The sequence below is a fragment of the Hemiscyllium ocellatum genome, chromosome 11 (assembly GCF_020745735.1).
Source record: "Hemiscyllium ocellatum isolate sHemOce1 chromosome 11, sHemOce1.pat.X.cur, whole genome shotgun sequence".
Classification (NCBI taxonomy): Eukaryota; Metazoa; Chordata; class Chondrichthyes; order Orectolobiformes; family Hemiscylliidae; genus Hemiscyllium; species Hemiscyllium ocellatum.
This window is the reverse complement of record NC_083411.1, coordinates 53372633-53396204: the sequence shown is the minus strand read 5'-3', so window position 1 is coordinate 53396204 and position 23572 is coordinate 53372633. Positions and strand designations below refer to the sequence as shown.

At 41.1% G+C, this 23572-nt stretch overlaps 1 protein-coding gene across 1 annotated transcript in view; it reads right to left on the bottom strand.

The window, feature by feature from the left end:
- The window catches only part of LOC132819997 (sodium- and chloride-dependent neutral and basic amino acid transporter B(0+)-like), a 205135-nt gene extending 182905 nt beyond the window's left edge, over positions 1–22230 (bottom strand). The window contains exons 1-3 of the mRNA XM_060831928.1: positions 22009–22230; positions 21232–21462; positions 7775–7830 (exon numbers count right to left, since the gene is read on the bottom strand). Of these exons, the coding sequence (XP_060687911.1) occupies positions 7775–7830; positions 21232–21462; positions 22009–22230 (509 nt within the window). The remainder of the gene's footprint in view (positions 1–7774; positions 7831–21231; positions 21463–22008) is intronic.
- Positions 22231–23572: the final 1342 nt, after the last annotated feature.

The window sequence follows — 23572 nt, the reverse complement described above, 5'->3', positions numbered from 1 at the left end:
GTATGTCTCAATGACCACCACCCAGTGGCCCTAACTTCGGTGGTCATGAAGTGCTTTGAAAGGCTGGTCATGGCATTAATCAACTCCAGCCTCCCCACTACTCTTGATCCACTCCAATTTGCTTATTGGACCAACAGATCCATGTCAGATGCCATATCACTTGCCCTTCACTCCTCCCTAGAACATCTTGACACCAAGAACTGCTATGTAAGAATCCTACTCATTGACGACAGTTCAGCCTTCAACACTATTATCCCCTCGATTACTAAACTTACTGATTTGGACTAAGCCCCACTCTCTGCAACTGGATCCTCAATTTCCTGACCCACAGGCCACAATCAGTGAAGACTGGGGGCAATATTTCATCCTCACTAACACTCAACACTGGAGCCCCCCAGGGGCACGTACTCAGCCCCCTACTATATTCACTGTATAACCATGACTGCATCGCCAAATACCAGACTAATGCCATTTACAAGTTCGCTGATGACACCATCATAGTCGGTCAAATCTCAGATGGTGACGAAACCGACTACAGACGGGAAGTGGAAGACCTGAAAAAATGATGCACTGAGAACAACCTAGCTCTCAATGTCGGCAAAACCAAGGAACTCATTATTGACTTTCGGCGGGATATTACTCATCCTTTTCTAGGATCACCATCAAAAGCAATCTGTCTGGATGTATCACTATCTGGTCTGGTAGCTGTACCATTCAAGATCAGAGACGGTTACAGAGAGTGGTGAACTGAGCCCGGACACTCACAAAGGCCAACCTCCCATCTATAGAATCCATCTACCAGGCCCACTGTCAAGGAAAGGCCAACAGCATTCTCAAAGATCCATCCCAACCTGGCAATGTTTTTCTACAAACTCTGCCATCGGGGAGAAGGTACAGAAGCCTGAACAAATGCACCAGCCAGTTTTGGAACAGTTTCTATCCTACTGTTGTTAGAATATGGAATGGACTCACAAACTCTTGACATTCACCTGTATCTGTATTTTTGTTTTTGCTGCTGTTTACCTATTATTTACTTATCTATGCTACTTAACTCTGTGATCTGCCTGTATTGCTCGCAAGACAAAGCTTTTTACTGTGCCTCGGTACACGTGACAATAACTTAAATTCAATTCAATTCAATTACTCTCTTTTGAAGAGACACATTCATAGCATTTGCCTCAAATGAGTCCGGACTGTTTTGTTCACCAGAAGAATTATGAATGGAACTGAACCGTGCAATCATGGGTGAACATCCCTACTCCTGACATTAAGATGGAGGGAAGGTTATTGTGGAAGGAGGTGAAAATGGCCGAGTCTAGGACACTTCCCCAACTCCCCCCTCGATCCCAAACCTCCAACATCTGCTCCCATTTAACAGTTCTTAGGAGTTAAAATTCAGCTGGATTTGTTGGATACAGTAGAGTTTATATCCCAAGGAGATTGGGAGGCCAGCAGGACTTGAAATGCAAACATTGAGGTTCAAGATGGTTTACATATTCACTAATGGCACCCAATTACTATCATTTTAAACTCACAAATATTGGAATACAAATATTCTTATACCAAGATGGTAAGAACAGAAATATTTGAACTTATACAGCATGACTCACCCTGTCCCAAAATGTTTATAGTGAATGAATTACTTTGGAAATGTAGTCACGTAAGTGCAGAGAAATGCAGCATCCAATTTCTGCACAAAAAGATCCCACCAGGAGCAATAACTTAAATGGACAATTATGATGTTGGTTGAGAGGTAAACATTGACTGAGACACTGGGTGTACTCCCCATTCTTGTTTGAAAAGTGATTCTGCATCTTTTACTGCCAGCAGACAGAGATCAGTTCAATGTCTCAAGTCACAAATGGCACCTCAGACAGTTTAGCACCCTTTCAGTGCTGCAGTGAAGTGTCAGCCTCGATGATGAGCTCAAATCCCTGGAGTGGGGAATATTGAACCTAAAATCTGATGACTCAGCAGCATCTAGTGCTCAGATACTACCGCTACATTGTACCCTTTGACACATCAAAAGTGGATATGAGAAGCAAAGAAATTTACAAGATTAAGTACCATTACATGTTGTGAAACAAAAAATTATGATAATGTAAATGCTATTACACAGATGGCATATAGATAAAATCTATACAATATTGATGGGTCACAAAGATTTAAAGGTACACAGGCACAGCAATTGTACTGGCAATGGAAACAGCTCTGTAATGAAGCTCAAGTCCTGAACCTGCCCCCACAGGTCACAACAGTCATTCATTGTTATTTCTATGGGGAACTCAATTAATCTGGAGATGGGACTACTTCGAATTAAGGATGGCAGCAGGTTTGCGATTCTGGGAGGTCAGTTAGAGGCATTGGAGCGGCAGCTTGCAACTGAGTAAGACACAGACAACACTTCAAGAGGAGGGTCTCTTACAACTTACAAAAAAAACCTGCCTTACAGTTAGAATTAAGTTAATTGTTATGCAGGTCTCTACTGTAGGGTGGAAAGGGATGGGAACAAGATATAAAATGTAAATGATTTTATCCACAGTTGCAGGTAAATGAATAAAATGTAAATATTCACATTTGTAAAATTTCAATAAAAATGTAAACAAAGCACTATAGATAAGTGTAAGATGTAAACTGTGAATGAATTACACTATAGTATAAGGAGAATACATGGATCACTTCCTACTTCATTGTGAATAATATATGAAGCAGAATGAATTATTTTACAGATGGGAATTAATTGAATGATGTCCTTCATTGGTTGGATTAAAAATTGAATGGATTCTTCTACAGAAGGGAAGAGAATATTGCAAAAAATGTGAAGTTGTTTTGCAGAGATGGGCTGAAAATATGTTGCTGGAAAAGCGCAGCAGGTCAGGCAGCATCCAAGGAACAGGAGATTCGACGTTTCGGGCATAAGCCCTTCTTCCTGAAGAAGGGCTTATGTCCGAAACGTTGAATCTCCTGTTCCTTGGATGCTGCCTGAACTGCTGCGCTTTTCCAGCAACACATTTTCAGCTTTAAAATGTGTTACCAATGATCACAGATTACTTGTATATTAAACAAATGGAACCATTTTCTATTGATAATATTAGTCATGTTATCAATTTTTTTCTCAACATGATGTCCATAGTGCCTTTACTCCAGATGAAGCCAGCTACATTGGCAAAGCCTACTGCGTGGGTTATAGCTCTGACATCATCTTGAGGAAACAAGGTGAAATGGTGTGATGTAGCACAAATTACATTAGTCATGGCTTTAATATATGTGGGCTGAGGATTGGGAGATCTCACATAGATTCCCAGAGGACAATTGAAAGTAGCCAGTTGCATAAAACTTTAGGATGATGACCTCTGGGACAGGATGGCCACTCACTTCTTCAGGTTGTAGGTCACAAACCAGCAAATTCTAATAAGGTGGGCCAGAGCATTTTCATTCACAGTGGCACTGTGTCTTGCTGCACTGGAGGAGATGACAGGGGAGCCAAATACTACAGCTTCGGGACCTTTTGCTGTGAATTGTTCACATGGAGGCTGTTCATCAGCCACTGGAGGTTACTGCTGTTCCTGAGCTTGCTATTGCATTTGTATCTCCTCAATGTTTCTGCTCCTTCACTACACCACAGTCACAGTGATAGTGATTGTTTGAACCGGTGTGGGGAATCCAAGAAACGAGACTGCTCCTTGGTAATGTTAGCATTTGTATCACACATAAATAGCAGCTTGCATTATCCTCAACAGTGAGATATGGAGGACTCCAACAGGGAAGGACCCCGGATGCCTGTTCATGGGCCTTTGACATAGTGGATATTATTCTGATGCACACATCATGTGACACATCATGCAAATGCAGTAAGAGATTGTAAGTGCAACATGATTAATGAGACCTTGTCCCACCTCCATTCTATCATTCCGATATCTTTAACCTGTACTGTGTAAGTGGCTGAATGATGCAATGGACCCTTGAAAGGCTTCAAATTGCTCCAAAGTAGAGAATGAACAATTACTCCATTAGTCCAGGTTGGTGACAGCAACTTTTCGTCTCCATTGCTCATTTGTCATTCAATCTTATTGTAACAATTATATTATTTTCTACTAGTTTACAGATGTATGTAATCATGCCCACACATTTTCATGGAAACTAGAGCTGTAAACTAATCAATGAAATTTCAAGTGCAAATTGTCCCTTTTTCCCAAGTGGGGTGAAAGTAGAACTATCCCACATGAACTGTAAAAGAAATTGCCATTTTCAGTCAGGATGTAACTAAATTAAAACCTTTCAACAAGGACAAGCAGTTCATGAACTGGCAGAATTTGTTTATGTGGCAAAATAACTTATGGAATAAAAGATTCCAGAAATCTGTGAGGGTAAAATATAATGTTGGAAACAATAGAACGCAAACAATTTTGGAGAATGTCAAAAAGATTGTTCTGAGGAAAAAGTTAACAGGCAGTAGTACAAAACAAATCACACGAGAAATTTGAAATGTGATCTATCAAAGTTAAAGGCAGGAATGGAATGGGAATGTTGCATGGATAGAAAGTGCCATAGCATACACCCAAGATTTACTAAGTTTTGAATTGGGAGAAACTAAGAACTCGCTCTAAATAAAAAGTCAAACAAAACATTTTATTTTGAGAGTTTTTTGCAAATCAAATGCAAGAATGATAAGTTATCCAACTATTAAAATACAATTAATTGCTCATGGCTTTCAAACAATGCAAGCAAAGTGAATGTTACTTCTGAGCAATATTACACCTTAGTCTTCAATTAGTCTTCAAAGAAAATAAGGAAAAAGTAACAGGCATTCAGGTGCAGACATACCAGTGAAAGTACTTGCCACAATCACATATAAGACACTGAGTTCACATACTCATGTATTGTTGTGTCAAAAGAGAGCCTACCCATGTATGATCTGAATGGCCTGCGAGAAAGTTGTTTCTATTAAAAGAGTACACATAGTGAAGGCTCAAAGTGATATAGGGCCTTGAACCACAAATAGGAATACAAGGATTATTTTGAGGATTAAGTGGTTTGTTAGAATTGATAAACAAAGTTTCCTAGTGATATTGTCTTACAGTGATATGATAAATGATATTATACATGATAAATATAAAAGAAGATAAAATAGAGAACTTATAGGACAATAAAGAAAATAAATTAAACAGTGATTGTTAATGCAAATACTTTTGTTTGATAAATGGAAAAGGCATTTGTGTTAGTTATTTTTGGAGAAAATGTTCTTGACTTACTTAATAGACTCAAGCATTATTTTTGTGTTCAATCTTCATTCAAAGTTTTTCTTCATTCTCCATTCTTTTTCTTTGTACATTAAACATTACCAGACAGAACATTTGGATATCTTTACATAACTCAGCTGTAGCACTTTGGAGTTTAAATCAGAGGATTGTGGATCCAAGTTACCCTTCAGGGATTTAGGCTTACATTTCAGTCTGTTAATGAAGGATCAGAGTACCTAATGATGTGTTACTTATTACAAGAGGCATTGAACTAGGCTACATCAACCTGATCTGGTGGACATAAAAGATTGCATTACATTATTAAAAACAGAGTTCTCCGTAGTGTCCTAAATTAACTGGTTGTTATCTAATTATTATTTACAGGTCCTTGCTGTTCAGAATTTAAATTGGTTATGATCATCATAGAGACCAAAACTTTGTAAAAATAAATATTGGGTGAAACTTGACCAGCTCCATGTGGTGTGGCTTATGGCAAGCTGAGCGGTCCAGTCAATTGGGATTTTCGGCAAAGCCAATCTTGTCAGTTGAGATCACCTCACTGCACTTTGTTTGCTTTTTTCAAATATTCTTGCTAGACAGCAGCAAATACCCAACTGATGATCGCTATAGTTAGTTAAGTGGCTGGTTAACAGATCAACTTATCACGAGTTGTGATCTTACCAGACAAACTATCTGTCAGAAAAAGTCAACAAGGAGACCAGAATGGACTCTTGGCCGGTTCAATATAACTGCTTTCTCCAGGAGATCCATGCTGGCCACAGACAAACTAGAAAGTAGAGCCGGATCCACAATCACCAGCTGCACATACCCGTCCCACTGCTGATAAAAGCACGTTACTTTCAAGCAGGCATTGCCACCATCCTGGCATCTTCCAACACACTGGTACTGTGCCTTGCAAGGCCACATTGTTCCAGAAGTGCCCACCAGCAACCTGCAGTGAATGGCTGTATTGGGCAGAGGAAACACACAGGCAAAGGAACCCATTCCATGGGCTTTACCAGGCTGTCTACCAGGGCTGTTCCCTTGTTCCCTCAGTGTGTATTTCATGGTGCCTATTTGAACTGTCCTCTGTATGCAGACTTTGCTTGCCCTGCCAGGGGTTGGCTGGCACAGTCAGACAATCAGGCAGATGGATATGATGTAGGGTATATGCCCAACAAGAATGTGTGCCATATCACATTGGAACCTGTACCACATGGCCTCAGTGTTCGCACCAAACAAACTGAAATGGTAGCAAGCAGTGCGCATGCTACAAAGTCATGGGGGAGTAGTCCACAGAGAGGTCCAAGAGGACACTTGTCAGTCAGAGGTCTCAGCACAGATAGTCAAGGGCAGCCTCCCATTCTAGCCCTGGGTTTAGTCAAACACTGGTGCATGGTCAGGGTGGTGTTGCACAGAGGCACGTGCCTCTGTGCTCCAGGGATAGGATCAGTCCTTTGTCTCCATAGGGATCAGTCCAGTAGGAGAGTACTGTCATGATTAGGGATATGTGTGTCAAACAGCCAGAGATGTGGGTAGGCCAGAACCCATGCTGCCAGGTCTGGTCGCTCAAGAGAGTGGGCCACAGTCAGCCAGCTGTCTCCATTCACAGGAATTAAGGAGGACGGGTCGAATGAAGAGTAGGCTGGGATGTGGGCGCGAGTTTTAATCCCATGGACAGAGCTTGGATAATGACTTGGAAAAGTGTGAAGCCTGTGGGGGTTAAGGGAATGGCATTTAGAGAGGAGAGCTTTATATTGGGGGTCTCAACAGCATTTTGATATTGATGCTGAGGACCACTCACTGTCATGTTAATCATGATGCAAATGGATGGCACGTAATACTGAGGAGAACTGCTGCCATATGCAGGATAAGTGAGTGGACTTGTGAAGGAGGAAGCTGAACTCTAACCATTCACTGGGCCTTCATTGGGGAACAATATTCTCCTTCGACACATGAAATACTGGTCATGCAAGGATGTAGTATGCCAATGCACTTTCCTACAACATTCACTGTCTGGGTTGTACTTCCCGAAACTCACTGTAATAAGCACTGCTACCCATATAGTCAGCCAAAATATGGGCAATGACGAGGAGGAGGTCTAAAATGCTGAAATGAGCTGCTATTATGTACACAGATTGCTAGATCTGCTTCCACAATGTACTTGATGATCATCACAGACCCGCAACCACTGCACCTGCTTAATGGCAAAGTCATACTCTGGAGCACTATTTACTATCTACAGCCAGGATAAAGACAGGAACAACTACATGAATGGTGAAACGCAAAGGTTTATGAATTTACATACTATTGAATATGAAATGAATTTGAAAAATGAGCAATGATAGCAGTGAATCATTGGCGTTTCTGCATTTCCCCTGAGTCCTGATTGCCTGCCTGCCAACCCTCCCAATACAAATGTACAAGGTCCCTCATCACCCAGGCCGCAAGGTCATCTCCTGCCAGGGGCTCAGCAAGTGCCTGGTCTCTGGCAGATCTCCTACTATAAATGGCCTGGGCATTTCTTCCTTTACCATGGGGCACAGTTGCACATGTGTGACCTCATCGAGCCCAGTGTTATGTCATCATCCTGGAGTAGGGGGAGTGAAGTGTTAGGAGGTAGTGCAGAAGATGGTCCCTCCATGCTTCCATGATGATCTTGGGACAATGGGGATCCCTTCTCTGTGGGAAATGTTTCCGTCTGTATGGGATAAAGGGGGAAGGTATTGCAGCCACTGGTTAGTCGTGTCTTCTCTGTTCCTGTCTTCTCCTGCTCAGAGCTGAAAATGTGTTGCTGGTTAAAGCGCAGCAGGTCAGGCAGCATCCAAGGAACAGGAAATTCGATGTTTCGGGCATAAGCCCTTCAGGAAGGTCAGGAGTGCTTTTCTCAAGAGTGGATGATGTCAGTCCACTGTGTTATGGGGTATCTTCTCCTGTAAAGGCATAAAGGGGGAAAACAAGTAAGGCACAAGAGAGGGAACAATATTGAGATGTTCCAAGGGATCGAGGAAGCAGAGCCGAGGGCATGTTACATTAGTGATATAAAAGGATGAGAGAAATGATTTCAAATGAGGGTAAGTGTTGTATACAACAGAAGGGGTGCCACAGCATGAGCATTGGTGGGAGATGAATGCAGTGGCTTTGAAAGGTTTGAGGTAGCAGAGAGCACTCACTCTGATGGAGTAGAGAAGATCATTGACCTTCTCACCCTGGAAGTAGTATTGATCCAATGACCATCTTCAACCTGGCTGGCATGGTGAGATGGCGTTCTTCTGGGATGTGGACTCCACTCCTCTCCACTGCCCCATCCTCAACAATCCCCAGCTGCCTCTCTGAGAACTGTGGTGTCAGCTAACCCTTCTCTGTCATCTCTCCTGATGCCTAACCCTGCTGAACAGTGTTTGAAAGATGCAGCAGCCTCAAGGAATGCTGAGTGGTGATTTTCTCCATGAACTGAGATAGAGATAGGGCAGGGACAGGACATGATTCCCACCAGGAGGATTCCAATGACAATTGAAGTGACAAGTTTCGCAAGTTACAGTGAGAAAGCTCACTCAGCATCACAGTGAGAATTGTTCCACCAAACTCCCTGGCAACTTGCATAAGCCAAAAAATGCATAATATTCAGCCTTTTCCCAATGACCAACAGAAATCACTGCACAATCAGATTTCACATTTTAAATTATTTTCAGTAAGAAACTAAAATCAATACCAACTAAATATTATTTTGTTAGCAACTAGGACACTCAAGTAAGGTTTCTTACACTATTAGCTAATTAAGACAGCTGAAAACCATTCCATATTTAAGTTATGCCACAACCTCAATATATAATGCAGTCTTGTAGATAAAATCCAATCCCTTCCAGCAGCTGCTTCTTTCTCCCTTCCACATTGCAGAGGGTCTTTCAACGTTTTTTTGTAAATTGCTTCACTCAGTCTTCAAGCATTTCCAGTAGCAAGGTACCCTTTGGAAATTCATGGTTCCTAAATCTCCACTTTGGCGATCACAAACTGCCTTTGCCTTCAACTTTTCCCAACCTAATTTCTCACTGCCATCTGATGCCTGAATCTAGGAGTCTGTATCTAGACTATTACCCCTCTTTTGTATCAATAGCATTTGATTTGTTATGGATTTCCAACTGGGCCCATGTGTCCTGACAATCAAATCACATCCTGACAGCTTTCAAATTAATTACCAGCATCTCTTCAGGACATTTGTTTACATTCAAATTTAACGGGACATTTTAAAGTCTTGCATTCATAATAGCTGCTATGTTTCTTATATTAAAGTGATGACATCAGACATACATCATTGATTTGATTTGATTTATTGTTATTTGACAGTAAAGAACTATAAAACAGACAAAGATGCTGAAAGACCAAATATAACTCTAACAAGTAAAGAAAACAGGATGTAAAAAAATTGTGTTATTTGTGTTTTCACGTAAACTCATATATTTATGTTTAGTCAATAAACAATTATAAAATAAATTTCAAATAATCAATTTTGTCAATGTCGTTAATTAGCAAACTTACTCCCAAGTTTGAAAAGAGGTAATTCCAATTGTACATGATGTTCTAACTTCCAAAAACGCTTGTGAAATGTTTACTTTGTTAAGTGACCACCAAGCTCTTATGATCATATTTTAATTCAAAGAATCAAAATGCCATCCACAGCGAAAGCAGGGCTTCAATATAGTGCATTGATTTTTAGTGTTCATCTGTACAATATTAAATGTTGAAAGTCATGCAAAAGTAGGTTTCTTTCCACATTTCATCAGAGAATCCCCAAAGCGTGGAAGGAGGCTGTATCACCCCTCCACAGATCATCCCACCCCTATTCCTGTCATTCTGCATTTCCAATGGCTAATCTACCTAGTCTGCACACTATGGGCAATCTGCACATCTTTGGGACTGTGGGAGAAAACCCATACAAACACAAAGAGAACAAACCCAGACACCTGACACTATGAAGCAGCAGTGCTAACCACTGAGCCACAATGCAGCCCATGAAGACTGATACATTTCTGGCCACTGAATTACTTGTCATGCAGAAATGACTTGCCAGTGTCTGACAGAGAAGTAGTCTAAAAGCCCACTGCAGTTTGTAGCCCCATCACCAAGTTGCATTTATCTTCAAAACGGAGCTGAAAGTTTGCTAGTTTTACAGAAATTACCAGTAACCCAGCATCTTTGGTTGAGGCAAATCAATCAATGTCACAGTTCCAACAATGAAGTGGAGTTGATCATCAAAGTCAAACTCATATCTGACAGTGTGAGATGTTGAGAGAGCTAATGGAAATGAAACAGAATGCCCAGGCTGAAAGAGAAAGAAGACAGATAGGTTAATTAAGGTATTTAGGAAGGAAGAAGAAACATGTTGCACTTCTCAGTATTTCTGGCCCAACTCACTTTTTAAAAACACATACTGGTGTTAAGGGAAAACATATTCTTTCCAATAAACCCAATGAAGCAATCCAACTTGTTGAATTATCAGCTATAGTGATTGTTGGTTTAGTTATATAGTATTCTAAGAAATTATGAACATGCACAATTTACATTAAACACAATTTTTGTAAACAGAGAGGGAGTGTACTGCATGCAAGATCTGAGCATGTTGTTATATTTTCCTCTCTGTTGTTAGGGAGTTATAAATATAGTTATTTCAATAACAAAATCTGTTCCTGGGTGGAATGTGAGTAATGCTGGCATGATCCATATTTTGTGCTTGAGAAGATAATAAGTCACCATCTTGAATTCCACTATCCACTTAGCTTAGTTACAGTCAAAGCACTGTTGGACATGGAGTTCAAGGATTTTGGTGTAGGCATAATGATGAGTCAAATGGACATGCAACTTGGAAGATAACTTGAAGGTAGTGGTGCATCTGCCTTTTCTCTTTTAAATGGTAGAAAACACAGGGTTAGAAAGTACTGTCAAAAAAACCTTAACGTGCTGCTCCAGTGCAACTTGGTGATGGTACATGCTGAAGTCGTGATATTCTGTTCGTGAAGGGACTGAATGTTTAAGGTAATGGATGTGGTTCTGATCAGATGGGCTGTTTAGTCCTCGATGTTATTGAGCTTCCTGAGTTTTATGGAGTTTCACTCATGTAGATAAGTGAGTGTATTCTATTGCATACTTGAATGATGCCTCTTAGTGGTGAAGAAGTCCAGATGAAGCTTAAGTTTTGCGTGGAATCGAACCATAATGAGTGAGTTTTAATCTTTACAACTGTATCCAAGTGAAACCTTCTGCTGTTGGAACTGTGGTGCACCATAGTTCTGCTTGCGTCATTGCTCCCCAGCTCTGTTCTGAAGAAGAGTCATATTTAACCTTTAATGTTCTGAATCAATCTGATTTAACACAATGACAGTGCGGCACAACACAATGGAATATGTCCTCGGTGTGAAAAGGGAACTGTGTCTCTACTCAGACTATTCAGTGCAATACAATCATGAACAGATGTGTCATGATAGATAGATCAGCAAAGACAAAGTAAAGTAGATTTCTCCCTTAAATTGGTTGTCTCAACAAAAACAGAAATTGGTGGAGAAACATATCTGGTCTGACAGCTTGATGAAGGGCTCTGGCCCGAAACGTCGAATTTCCTGTTCCTTGGATGCTGCCTGACCTGCTGTGCTTTAACCAGCAACACATTTTCAGCTTCTGTGAAGAGACAAACAGAGTTAATGTTTTGAGTTGAAACTTATGATTTCCATAACTCACAATTCTTTGTTTTATTTTGATTTTCTCAATGACTGCTGCAAGTCCAATTAAACATGTTTATCCTTCCATACTCAGCCAGTTCAGTGAAGGGACTGAATGTTTAAGGTAATGGATAGGTTCTGATCAGATGGGCTGTTTTGTCATCGATGTTATTCAAAATCTCCATCCAGATCACACTTTGTGCACTTGCCAAGATATTGATGAACAAAGAGACCTTGGAGTGCGGGTTCCTCTAAAGTAGAGTCAGAGGTAGAAACAGAATTTCAAAGAAGGTATTTAGGGTGTGTTTGCCTTTATTGATCAGTGCATTGAGCGTAGGAGTTGGGAGGTCATGCTGAGGTTGTACAGGTCATTGGATGGCCATTACTAGAATACTGCATTTGATTCTGGTCTCCCTGCTATAGGAAAGATGATGTGAAACCTGTAAGGGTTCAGAAATGATGTACAAGGATTTTGCCCGGGTTGGAGTGTTTGATCTATAGGGAGAGATTGAATAAGCTCGGGCTATTTTCCCTGGAGTGTCAGAGGCTGAGGGGTTGACCTTACAGGGGTTTATAAAATCATGAGGGGCACAGATAGGATGATTAGCCGAGGTCTTTTCTCCAGGGTAGCAGAGTACAAAACTAGAGGGCATAGGTTTAAGGTGAGAGGGGAAAAATTTAAAAGGGACTAAAGAGTAACTTTTTCATGCAGAGGATGGTGCATGTTTGGAATGAGCTGCTAGACGAAGTGGCAGAGGCTGGCGCAATTACAACATTTAGAAGGCATCTGGATGGATACATGAATAGGAAGGCTTTCAAGTGATATGGGTCAAACGCTGGCCAATGCTAGATTAACTTAGGATGTCTGGTCGGCATGGACAAGTTGGACAGAAGGTTGTGGAACCCAATGACTCTATTATCTTTGCTGTGTGTAGACTATTTATTGCACTGCATTAGTTGTTTAGAATAATTGCACAACTAGCATATATGCAATCATCAAAAAAAGGATGTTGATTGTACATGGATTGTTTGTTAGCTATGTGCTATATTCTGTGCAGCTGCAAACCCATATAGTTTAGAGGGACCATTCTTAGCTATCACCAGTGTTACCCAAATGGTTTTCAATGTGAAGGAGTATGGCGGTAATCAGGAGAAGGTTTCCTTTCCCAATAATGAGTTAATGTCGTGAGACTTCATGGAGTTTAGGACTCCCAGAAACACTGTCCCAACAGTGTATTACAGTGTTCCCATTTCTGCTGGATCTGTCCTATATTCTGCAGTGGTTTAAAGTAGTGGAATGGTTTGCTCAGCTATTTCAGAGGGCCCTTACAAATCTACCACTGTGTTGTGGGTCTGGGTCACATCTAGGCCAGACCTGGTAAGTTATCTCCCTTAAGGGTATCTCTGATTGAGTTGGGTTTTACAAATTTCATATCGCTTCATTTGTACTATTTCTGCTAAAAGCTTTTTCTCCAAATTTACTTATTTAACTGAATTCAATTCACAGTGTTAGAGTGAAATTTCAATGCAAGTCTTCAAATTATTAGTCCATGATTTTGGATTATGAGTACAAGAACAAAGCTGCAAAACTATTGTACATCTCCTTTACTCACTGCTGAGCCCTCCGACATATATTTTTAGTTCTAGTGTTAGTAATTCTTCCATCAGTCATTTCTGAAGCTTCATCTCTGATGAGGAAAAGAATATATCACAACATGATTTTCAGCCTACACTCATTGACTGTTGTCATAATATTATTTCCTCTTGGATACATCTATTGCTGAAAACCTCTCATATAGATGCTATACTATACTACCTCATCTACATTCACAATATTTCAGGAGGGTTGGTGTGAACTCGTACTATCATGCAGGAAAAGCTGGTCCAAACTCAGAGTCTGCAGGAAAGGAGCAGAGTGCTGTTTTTGAATACAATGACTCCAGTGGGGGATGCTGACAAGTATAAGTCACCCAACATTGGAAATTTTGTGATGAAAAATTACATACAACAGGGAATTTGGGAAATTTCCCTTCATTTGCAGAGGAGCCCAAACGCTCAGGACTGGCTGTGGAACCACCTTTGAGTGATCTGGCACTACATCCAGAGCTGAACATAGGCCAGAACCCAGACTGATGTTTACGTATCATTCTGACTGACAGATATGTAATCCCTGCATTGACTCTGGTCCAATCGTTGGACTTCAAAGACTCTGATCTCTGGACTTCAGTAGGAGCGAAGACCTAACTGGCTCTGATCAACCTCCTGGACTGAGATTGGCCATACTCTTTGACTGACTGTGGTTTTTCCCCCTGACAAGCCACAGTTCCCTTTCATCCCACTAAGTATGATGCCCTTGGACTTTGAGACATGGCCATTTGGTTGAAGCACATACAGTGTGTTTGTGGTGTAAACTGCCAGCACGTTCTGTAGTTGTAACATTGGCTTGGTGTGGTTTCATACAGCACCATGCTTACCCCTTTGACCGACCAGTGCTCTGAATCATAATAAGCTGCATGCTTTTCCCACTGTGCTTAAAAAAATGCAAGCCAGACAGTGTGACAAATTCAAGTCAATGCAAAATGAGTTAGCATCAAGAAATTAAACTAAGGGCTACAAGGTTCCTTGTGTGAAGATGCATGAGGTGCGTGCATGTCCTTGTGCACAAAGCAATCTGGCAGAAACATACACAGTCCTTACTGTCCCTGAACCTGAGCTCCAAAATGAAATCGTGAAGGGCTGAAGGGTACTGTGAGTTGGTCTGAAAACAGTATGATGCTGTGGTGAGGCTGATGGTTTGATTTTGCTGACTTAAATCTAAGATGGGTAGAAGAGTACAGTGACATTGGAGTCTGCAGGAAAGTCGTGTGAAGACAGAATTGTCTGACAGTCCGGAGAAGCTGATGGTGAGCTTCTGTCATCAAGTAAATGATTTTCGTGTCAGGAATTGGCATCATCTTGTTTCTTGGGAAAGGACAGGATTGAGAGCCTCATAGAAAGGAGATGAGATCAACTAATGTGTGCAAATTCATTAAAGTCATCATATCCATGCATTAGTGAGCTTCCAAACTCCCCATTTAAGCATTAAGGGAAATATCTTGACACCAAGAATCAAACTATTTTCATTTTGCTGTATTTTCCCAACTTCCTTGCAATTGCCCAGTCAACTCAAGGGAGTGAAAATTTCTGTCCTTAGATCAGGTTATGTTCATGAACAACCTAACCACACATGTGCAGCAACTCAAGTTTGCAGCACCATGTCAGTACAAAGTGAAGTAATATCACATCCACAACAAAAATGGTTCTGCCCATGTTTTCACACTGCAGGTTGTGCGGTGTGGAACATAGTCTTTAGCTGTTTAGCAGAGTAGACCAGCTGCAGATAGTAACAAGGAAGTGGTGGCCATGCAGCTACAATCTTGTAAATGCAACTAGTCAATCTGTACCTGTATTATGGAGGGACGTATGACAGCCTGTGTAATCAGGTCAACAATATCTCGTGACTAAATGGATATTGTTCACATACAGTGAAGCTCACTGTATCCAAAAGAATCTTTGATAGATACCAAAGCTACAGCTGAATTGGCTGTGGATAAATCAGAATTTACATGCATTCCATACTCAGCGCTAGAACTTTAAGACTGAGATAGATTGGTTCTTGAGTACCAAGGGGATCAATGATTACAGGGAGAAAGCGGGAGAACACGGTTGAGAAATTTATCAGTCATGATAGAATGGCAGAGCAGACTCAATGGGCTGAATGGCCTAATTTCTGCTCCCATGTCTTATGGTTTTATGGTCTTAAATGCTTCCATATAACAATGTATCTGTACTTGCATGGGTGATATTGACCACACGTGCACTGGTGCATTGTATCTTATTCATTGTCACCAGTAAAAGCCAACACTAGGCCCATTTGCAAATGCACAGAGGACCATTTTGATAGTCATCTTTGCACTTTGGCCATATACTGTGTACTTGAAGTAAACAATAGTCTTGTAATATGTCTACACATAGCTGTGATTTCCACTTGCATCCTTCTGGTACTGAACTTTACATTATATATTAAAAAGTAAAATTGATAGAAGCAATATAGACAAAATGCTTTGCTAAACAGCTTATTCTATATTACTTGATTGCACCTTTAATTCATACAGAAGGTGTTTGGATTTTTTTTCCCAGTCTGTGCTAAAAGTAAAAATGATTTTAGTGAAAGAGTGAGTGGATTCGACACTAATTGCTAACCTTTTTGAAATGTGTTTAAATCCAATTTAAACCGATGGGATGAAAGTATCTTGGCTGTGAAAGATCTACATAAAATGAATCTGAAACTCTCAGTCCAGACTTACTGTGTCATCACCACAAAATGACAACTTCAATTCACAAGAACACGGGTTGGTGTTGGAAATGGAAAAAATGTCACACTGATGCAAACATATCATGGAGTTTAAATACATTGGTGGAACTTCAGACATGGCGGTTTGCTCCTCATACAAACTGAAAATGCTAGAAACATTCAATAGGCCTATCAATGTTTAAGAAAAGCAAAGTTGGGATAGCATTTGAATGGAAACTCCTTGCAAGTTCCATTTTGCCAACAATTTTAGGTACACTTCAGAGCTTCAGTGTAGCAGCATATTTTTTACAGTTCCTCACAACCGGCAGATTCTAATCCAACTCTCCCGGTTTGGATGTTTCACAAACTAATCACTTTTGTACTTGGAGATACTTATTTCCTGAGCTTTCCATATATTCCTTTATGAAGATAAAACAAAACTTGCTTTTTTACCTCAGTTAGCTGTCTTACAATCTACCATAACAACTTTTAATTTCTGGGTTTTCTGAATCAAAATTAACCTGTGATCACTCTGAACTGGAAGCTAGCTAATAGTCTTTTGTTTTCAGCCAACTGTTGTAAACAAAACAGTATAAACAATTTCCCATCAATTAACAACATGGATCTAGTCAGAAGTCACATGACACCAGGTTAAAGTCCAACAGGTTTATTTGAAATCATAAGCATTTGGAGCACTGCTCCTTTGACAGGTGAAGTCTGACGAAGGAGCAACACCCCAAAAGATTATGATTTCAAATAAACCTGTTGGACTATAACCTGGTGTCATGCAACTTCTGACTTTGTCCACCCTAGTACAACACTTGCACCTCCACATCATAACATAGATTTGCAGCCACTTGCTTTGTGAGCAATACTAGATTAGGTCACTGTTTCAGAATGACTTTTTGAACTTGATTTCATTTTAAGAAAATCCTTCACAGATTTAGCTATCATACATTTGTCACTACTTTGAAATCCTAACTGCAATGAAGATATGAATATATAGGGAATCACAACTCACACGCCATATCAATATTTAAGGTGATCAGAATCTTTAACAACTTTTTGCACCTTATAGCCTGAAAAAGCAGCACAACATACCTGAACACAACTTCAAAGTAATGTACCTCAGCAAATGGTGCTCTCTGATACAGCCATGACAGTTCATTGAATTGTATTTAACAGATCGTCACTTCTGTGCATTGGCAGAATTACATTGCCATAGCAATATGCAAAATCATCCTGCTCTCAAAATACCAACAGCAGTGACAGAGAAACCAGTCTCCATCTCACTATGGCCACAGTTCATGAGATTCAAATCTCAGCTACAGTTGCAGTACAGATCACACATGATACAATCAAATCAGTTAACAATCTGCAAGGAAATGACTTTGGAGTGAAATAAAAGCCAAATATTCTGTAGATTCTGGAATGATTCCTGCAGATTGGGTGGAGGTAATTGTCATACCGCTATCTAAGAAAGGAGCAAGAGATAAAACCAGGAAGTACACACCTGTTGGCCTGACGTCAGTAACAAAGAAGATGCCAGAATTTATTAAAATGATGTATTAAGTGGACACTTAGAGAACAATAAGCATATTTGACCCAGTCCACATGGATCTGAAAATGTGAAATCATGTTTGACAAACTTGGAATTTTAGAACATGTTCCGAAAGAAATTTGGTAAAGGAAAGTTGATGGACATAGTTAACTGGATTTTCAGAAGGCCTTTTGATAAGGCTTTCACAGGAGATGTATAGTAAAATTAAAATATAGCATCGGAGGTAATATTCTGGCATGAATTAAGGATTGGCTAACAGGCAGAAATCTGATTAGGAATAGATAGGTTATTCTAGTATTCGCAGACTGTGATTGATGGGGCACCGTTAGCTTCAGTACTTGGGCTCCAGCTGTTCACAGCACATATCAATGATTTGAATGTGGGAACAAAATGAAATGTTTCTCAGTTTGCAGAACTAAGTGGGGTGTCTGCTACAAGCAAAATATAAAGCAGTTTCAGGAGGACTTGGACGGGCATAGTGCATCAGCAAGAACATGGCTGATGGGGTATTATGTGAAAAAACTGAGGTGATCCACTTTGGTGGAAGGAACAGATGCACAGCGTACTTCTTTGATGGTAAGCAGTTAGAAAATGTAAACAAGTAAAGGAAATGAGGTGAGTTTGTCAATAAGTCACTGAAGGCTAATATATAAGTGCAGCAAGCTGTTAGGCAAGCCATTGCATGTTATCCTTTATCATGAAAAAAATCTGAGTACAACCTAGTGAAGTCTAGCTTCAGTTGTATATGGATTGGTTAGGCTCCACCTGGAGTACTCTGTGCAGTAGTGATATCCTTAACTCAAGAAAGATATTATTGCCAGAGAGAGATAAAGGTTCAGCAGACTTGTTCCCAGGAATGCAAGATTGCCTTATGAAAAGCATTTCAGCAAATTGGGCCTATATTTTCTAGAAACATAGAAAATGGGAGTAGGAGTAGTCCATATGGCCTGTCCCCATTCAGTATGACCATGGATGATCATCCAACTCAGTCCCCTGTTTCTGTTTGTTCTCTGGTCTTAACCTCTTCAGTCTATCTTCATAACTGTCCATTTCCCTTATAGATCCCGCTGCACACTCTCCAATAGGATAACACTTTTCCTATAATAACAAACAGAAATTTACATAATAAAGGTTTGAAGAATGAGAGGCAATTTCATTGAAACCTACAAAATACTTAAAGGGATAAACAGGGCAAATGCAGGCAAGTTGTTTCTCCAGATTGGGGATTCAAGAAGCAAGGGTACAATTTAAAAACAAGGATGTGCCACTTATACCTGAGATAAGGAGGGTTTTTTTTAAATTCAGAGAGTTTTGAAGCATTGGAATTCTCTACCCAAGAATACCATAGAAGCTCAGGATTTGAATATGTTTAAGATAGAGATTGATATATTTCTAATCATAATAGTGTGAAGGGTGATGGCCTGCATTGGAGGTTGAGGGGGGACCTTATAGAGGTTTATAAAATCATGAGGGGCATGGATAGGATAAGTAGACATGATATTTTCCCTGGGATGGGGAAGTCCAGAACTAGAGGGCATAGATTTATGGTGAGAGGGAAAAAAATTTAAAAGGGCCCTAAAGGGCAACTTTTTCATGCAGAGGTGGTACTTGTATGAAATGAAATGAAGTGGTGGAGGCTGGTATGATTACAACATTAAAATGGCATATGGATGGATATATGAATAAGAAGGGTTTAGAGGGATATGGGCCAAGTGCTGGCAAATGGGACTAGATTAGTTTAGGATATCTGGTTGGCATGGACAAGTTGGACCAAAGGGTCTGTTTCAGTGCTGTACATCTTCTGATGCTCTGACTTTAATAGTTGTCTAAAAATGATGAAAGTGTTTGTCTAGCCACAATCATATTAGATGGCAGAGCAAGCTCATGGGGCTGAATGGTCAACTCCTGTTGCTAAGTACCTGAAGAATTACATCTGACACACTGAGCAATTACGCAACCCACACAAAGATCAAGATATTCCACTTGATTGACATGTTGATGCTCAAGACTATGAAGTTGAAGATAATCTCTAGGTTTATCTGTTACAATTTGGACCCCAAAAGTGTGAACAGTTACAGTCAGCAACTGCTCAAGAAGAGCAATTACAAGAGTTTCAAAATGTCTTTATCCAGGGACTGCCTGACAGCATTAACCAAAGTCCTTGCGAAGATTTGTTTTTATTTTGGGTAAACTGCAATGTACTCAGTATCTCATGACAAGTCGTTTTCATGAGCAAACAAGTCTTATTGTCAAAATCATTGCCCCAAAATATTATGTCAGCAATACACCAGCAGCACATGGCCAACGAAAGCACAAGGTAAGTAGCATGAATCTGTGTATTGACTCGGGATGAATTAAAATATTCAAAGATTTGCTCATGCATATGAGGTATGACTATCAACACCAAAAGCAAAAGGAGCTTGACATCTGTTCGAAATGAAAATTCACTTCTAAATAATCGCTCTGGACAAATTCAAGAGAACAAAGATTTTATTAACAAATTCTGCAGAATTGGACGCCTTCCCAAAGAAAAGCGTACCGAAGCATTACAGCGATCTTTCTTATATAGCAATTTAGAGCCTCCCCTATGGCCCCTAGAGGTCACGAGGGTCATTGCTTTACAATGATCTCATTTCTTACAGAGAAAGCATATGATCATGTCCTCATTGTCTCGAACTCCAGCCGCATAACCCACTTCCCTGTCTAATGATATTTTCAGCCCTTGAACTTAGCAACCGTCTCGCACCTTGTACTCTTATCTGGTTGTTTTTGCACCATATTAGCAGAAGTATTGTCTCGCTCAAGGTTTCGTTATTTTGCAAAGCTGACCCCTTGCCCCCAGCTAGCTTGTTTTTCTTACTAACTGCTTACATTGCAATACTGATCGTTAGAAGATCAATCTTTACGTAAATTAGCCCAAACGTTAACATTTCCTTAAAATAAAACAGCCAGTATATATAAAATAAAGTAGCAAGACATACCACATATTTAGTTTGGTTGTATATTAAATGTCTAGGGTACCATGCACATCTTAATAGCTTCTTGTTGCATAATAAAGCAAATCTAAATCTCACAACTCCACCCTTTTTCTTTTTAAGATGTGCATGCGTAACAGAATAGGCTGAATTACGGCTCAGGGAGGTCCTTCTGTCTTTTCAATAGTAAAACTTTAAGTTCATGAGTACCATGTTGGGGTATGGCAATGGCTTGCATCTGGGCGATATGGCGTTGGATCAATACCCTAACACAAGGAACCAGACAGGGAATAACGAGGAACAAGGCCCCGACACCCACCATCATTATTAATGCCATGCGCCACCAGCCACCCCCAAAAAGCGTGTTCCACCAACTAGCGTCCCCTATAGGTCGCCACGTCTGGACAGGTACATGGGCTATTTTACGGATGTCCCGGGTGATTTTTAGGACAGCCTCGTAGTTATCGTCTATCTCCAGACAACAATTTGTCGTGTTAAACTTCCCGCAGACACCCCCTTCAGAGGCAAGCAGGTAGTCTAAAGCAAGACGATTCTGATATATAGCAGCCCTCATTTGAGACTGCTGTCTAGTCAGTAATTCCAATGCGAAGGCGGTTTTGTTGGTGATTATTTCCATCACCGCCTGCAAGCGAATGATACGATTAAGCATATAAATTGGAGTTCTGTAACCCCAAGAGCCATCCTGAGCCCAACTTGCCGGCCCATAATACTCAATGATACGGGACGGTGGCCAATCTGCGCCCCACTTTGCCAAGTGGATGTCTCCATAATTGTGGACATTCCACTGACTAGCACTCCTATGTTTCCGTGCTAGTCTTCCGGGCCTCCGTTGCAGGGAGTCGAACAACTTAACCCCTAGGTCAGCCCCTTGATCACGAGGTAGGAGAAAAAATTCTGGTCTGACTATGCCGAGAAAGCATAAGCCACCCCATTTCTCGGGCAACCTGGAATATGCCAGATCGCCACAAATCCAAAATAGACCATCAGGAGCTGGACCCCCTCCACTATCCCTGGCAACACCGTCCCACGCCTCTCTAATTCCCGGCATTCCCGCATAAGGGCCAGAACCACTGCAATTCCAGGAATCAGGTGGGATTCAACCGCCTACAGTGAAGATCCCCTTGTTGGGTAAAAGACAACCCAAGGGGTTGTTTGGTGAGAAACCAACCAAGGGTCGGGGCCACCAAGTGTCTGTGGTGAGATTCAAGACCTGCTGACAGGGGCTGTCACCAACTGGGCGGGACCCTTGTTTCCCAACGCAGAAGTGGCCCGCCGGGGTATTCTGCAATTTCCAGACTTGATAAATTCTATTCGTGGAGTAAGTCCAATTGTATTCAAGGATTTCCTGAACGTCCAAACTCTCCCCTGTCCACGGCCATTGCTCGGTCATATGCGGACCCCCACAAACCCAACAGCTCGTCACATTTAAAATTTTGGCAATTTGAGACGTGAAGTCAATAAAGAGATTTTTTTCGCAACATCAGGAAGAGTAAGCCGACTCTCAATGTCCTCATAGAGGGAGGAAACCTTGGCTGAGGCGGCTATTCTGGCATCGTAATTTGGAATAGATTTCTCTAACCCGGGATATATTTCCTTAACCCGGTCAAAGTGGTCCGCTGCCGAGCCAGTAAAACTGATACAGAGCCATTGTGCCATAAGTGGACAGTCTATATTTCCACTCGTGTAATATCCCAGGCTGAATACCTGGTAGTAATGTTCCCCATCCTCCCAACATGGTATCATTTTCTCCCGGTTGTAACAGGCACCACTTATTTTAGTGTGAAACACAAAAGACCCCGGAAAGACATGGTCTCCCCATTTCACAGTTTGGCGGCATTTGTCGCACGGCCTGTTGGCCATATCCCAGCTGTCTTTTTTTTGTGCAGACCCATTCGTGTTCTTCCCAAATACATTCATGGACCCTCCCCTCAGGCCATCCAATATATCCCTTATTTAACATTTGATAATACAATTTCCCATCCTCCCAACATTCCTCCCGTGATTCCTCATCATGGCAAAGGGAGAAGAAGTTAGGATCTCCCAGTTGAACTATGGCGCCGCATTTGGCACATTCCCCTTTGGGTCTTCTTTTATCTGTTTCCAGCAATTCAGCATGTCCCTGTAAACTGTCTGTTGACATACACAACCATTCGTAATTCATAAAGGGGCAATGATAGGCCCTAGCCCTAGACAGACCGAGATATCCCCTGTTTTTTTACTTGATAGTATAGTTTTCCTTTTTCCCAGCACTTTTGTTGTGGGTACACATCATAACAGCGAGTATTATTAGCATAAGAGGAGTGGGATACAAAGGATCCGCGTAACTCTAACTCAGTGTCCCACACCCGAACCCTAGAGCGGCATTTATCACAGTTACCAGTCAATTTCCCCACTAAAAGGAAGGCAAATAATAATACAGTATGTAGCAAAAGAGTCCCAAGAGAGTTCATTTTTGGTTGTCTCTTTAACTTCACCACCAACGGTCCATCAGCGGCCTCACACGATCAAGAGTCCTCTTTGGGCGGCGACACCGGGCCTTTTAGTCTGGCGGCGTGAGTCCACCCTTTTTCTTTTGTTCGTATGGCAACTTCGGTGGTGAGTAACACCTGAAACGGTCCTTCCCAGAGTGATTGGAGTTTCTCCGGTTTCCAGGATTTTATCGAAACCCAGTCTCCCGGTTCCACTTTGTGGAGGTGGATATCGAGTGGAGGGGTCTGAGTCAGGAATCTCTG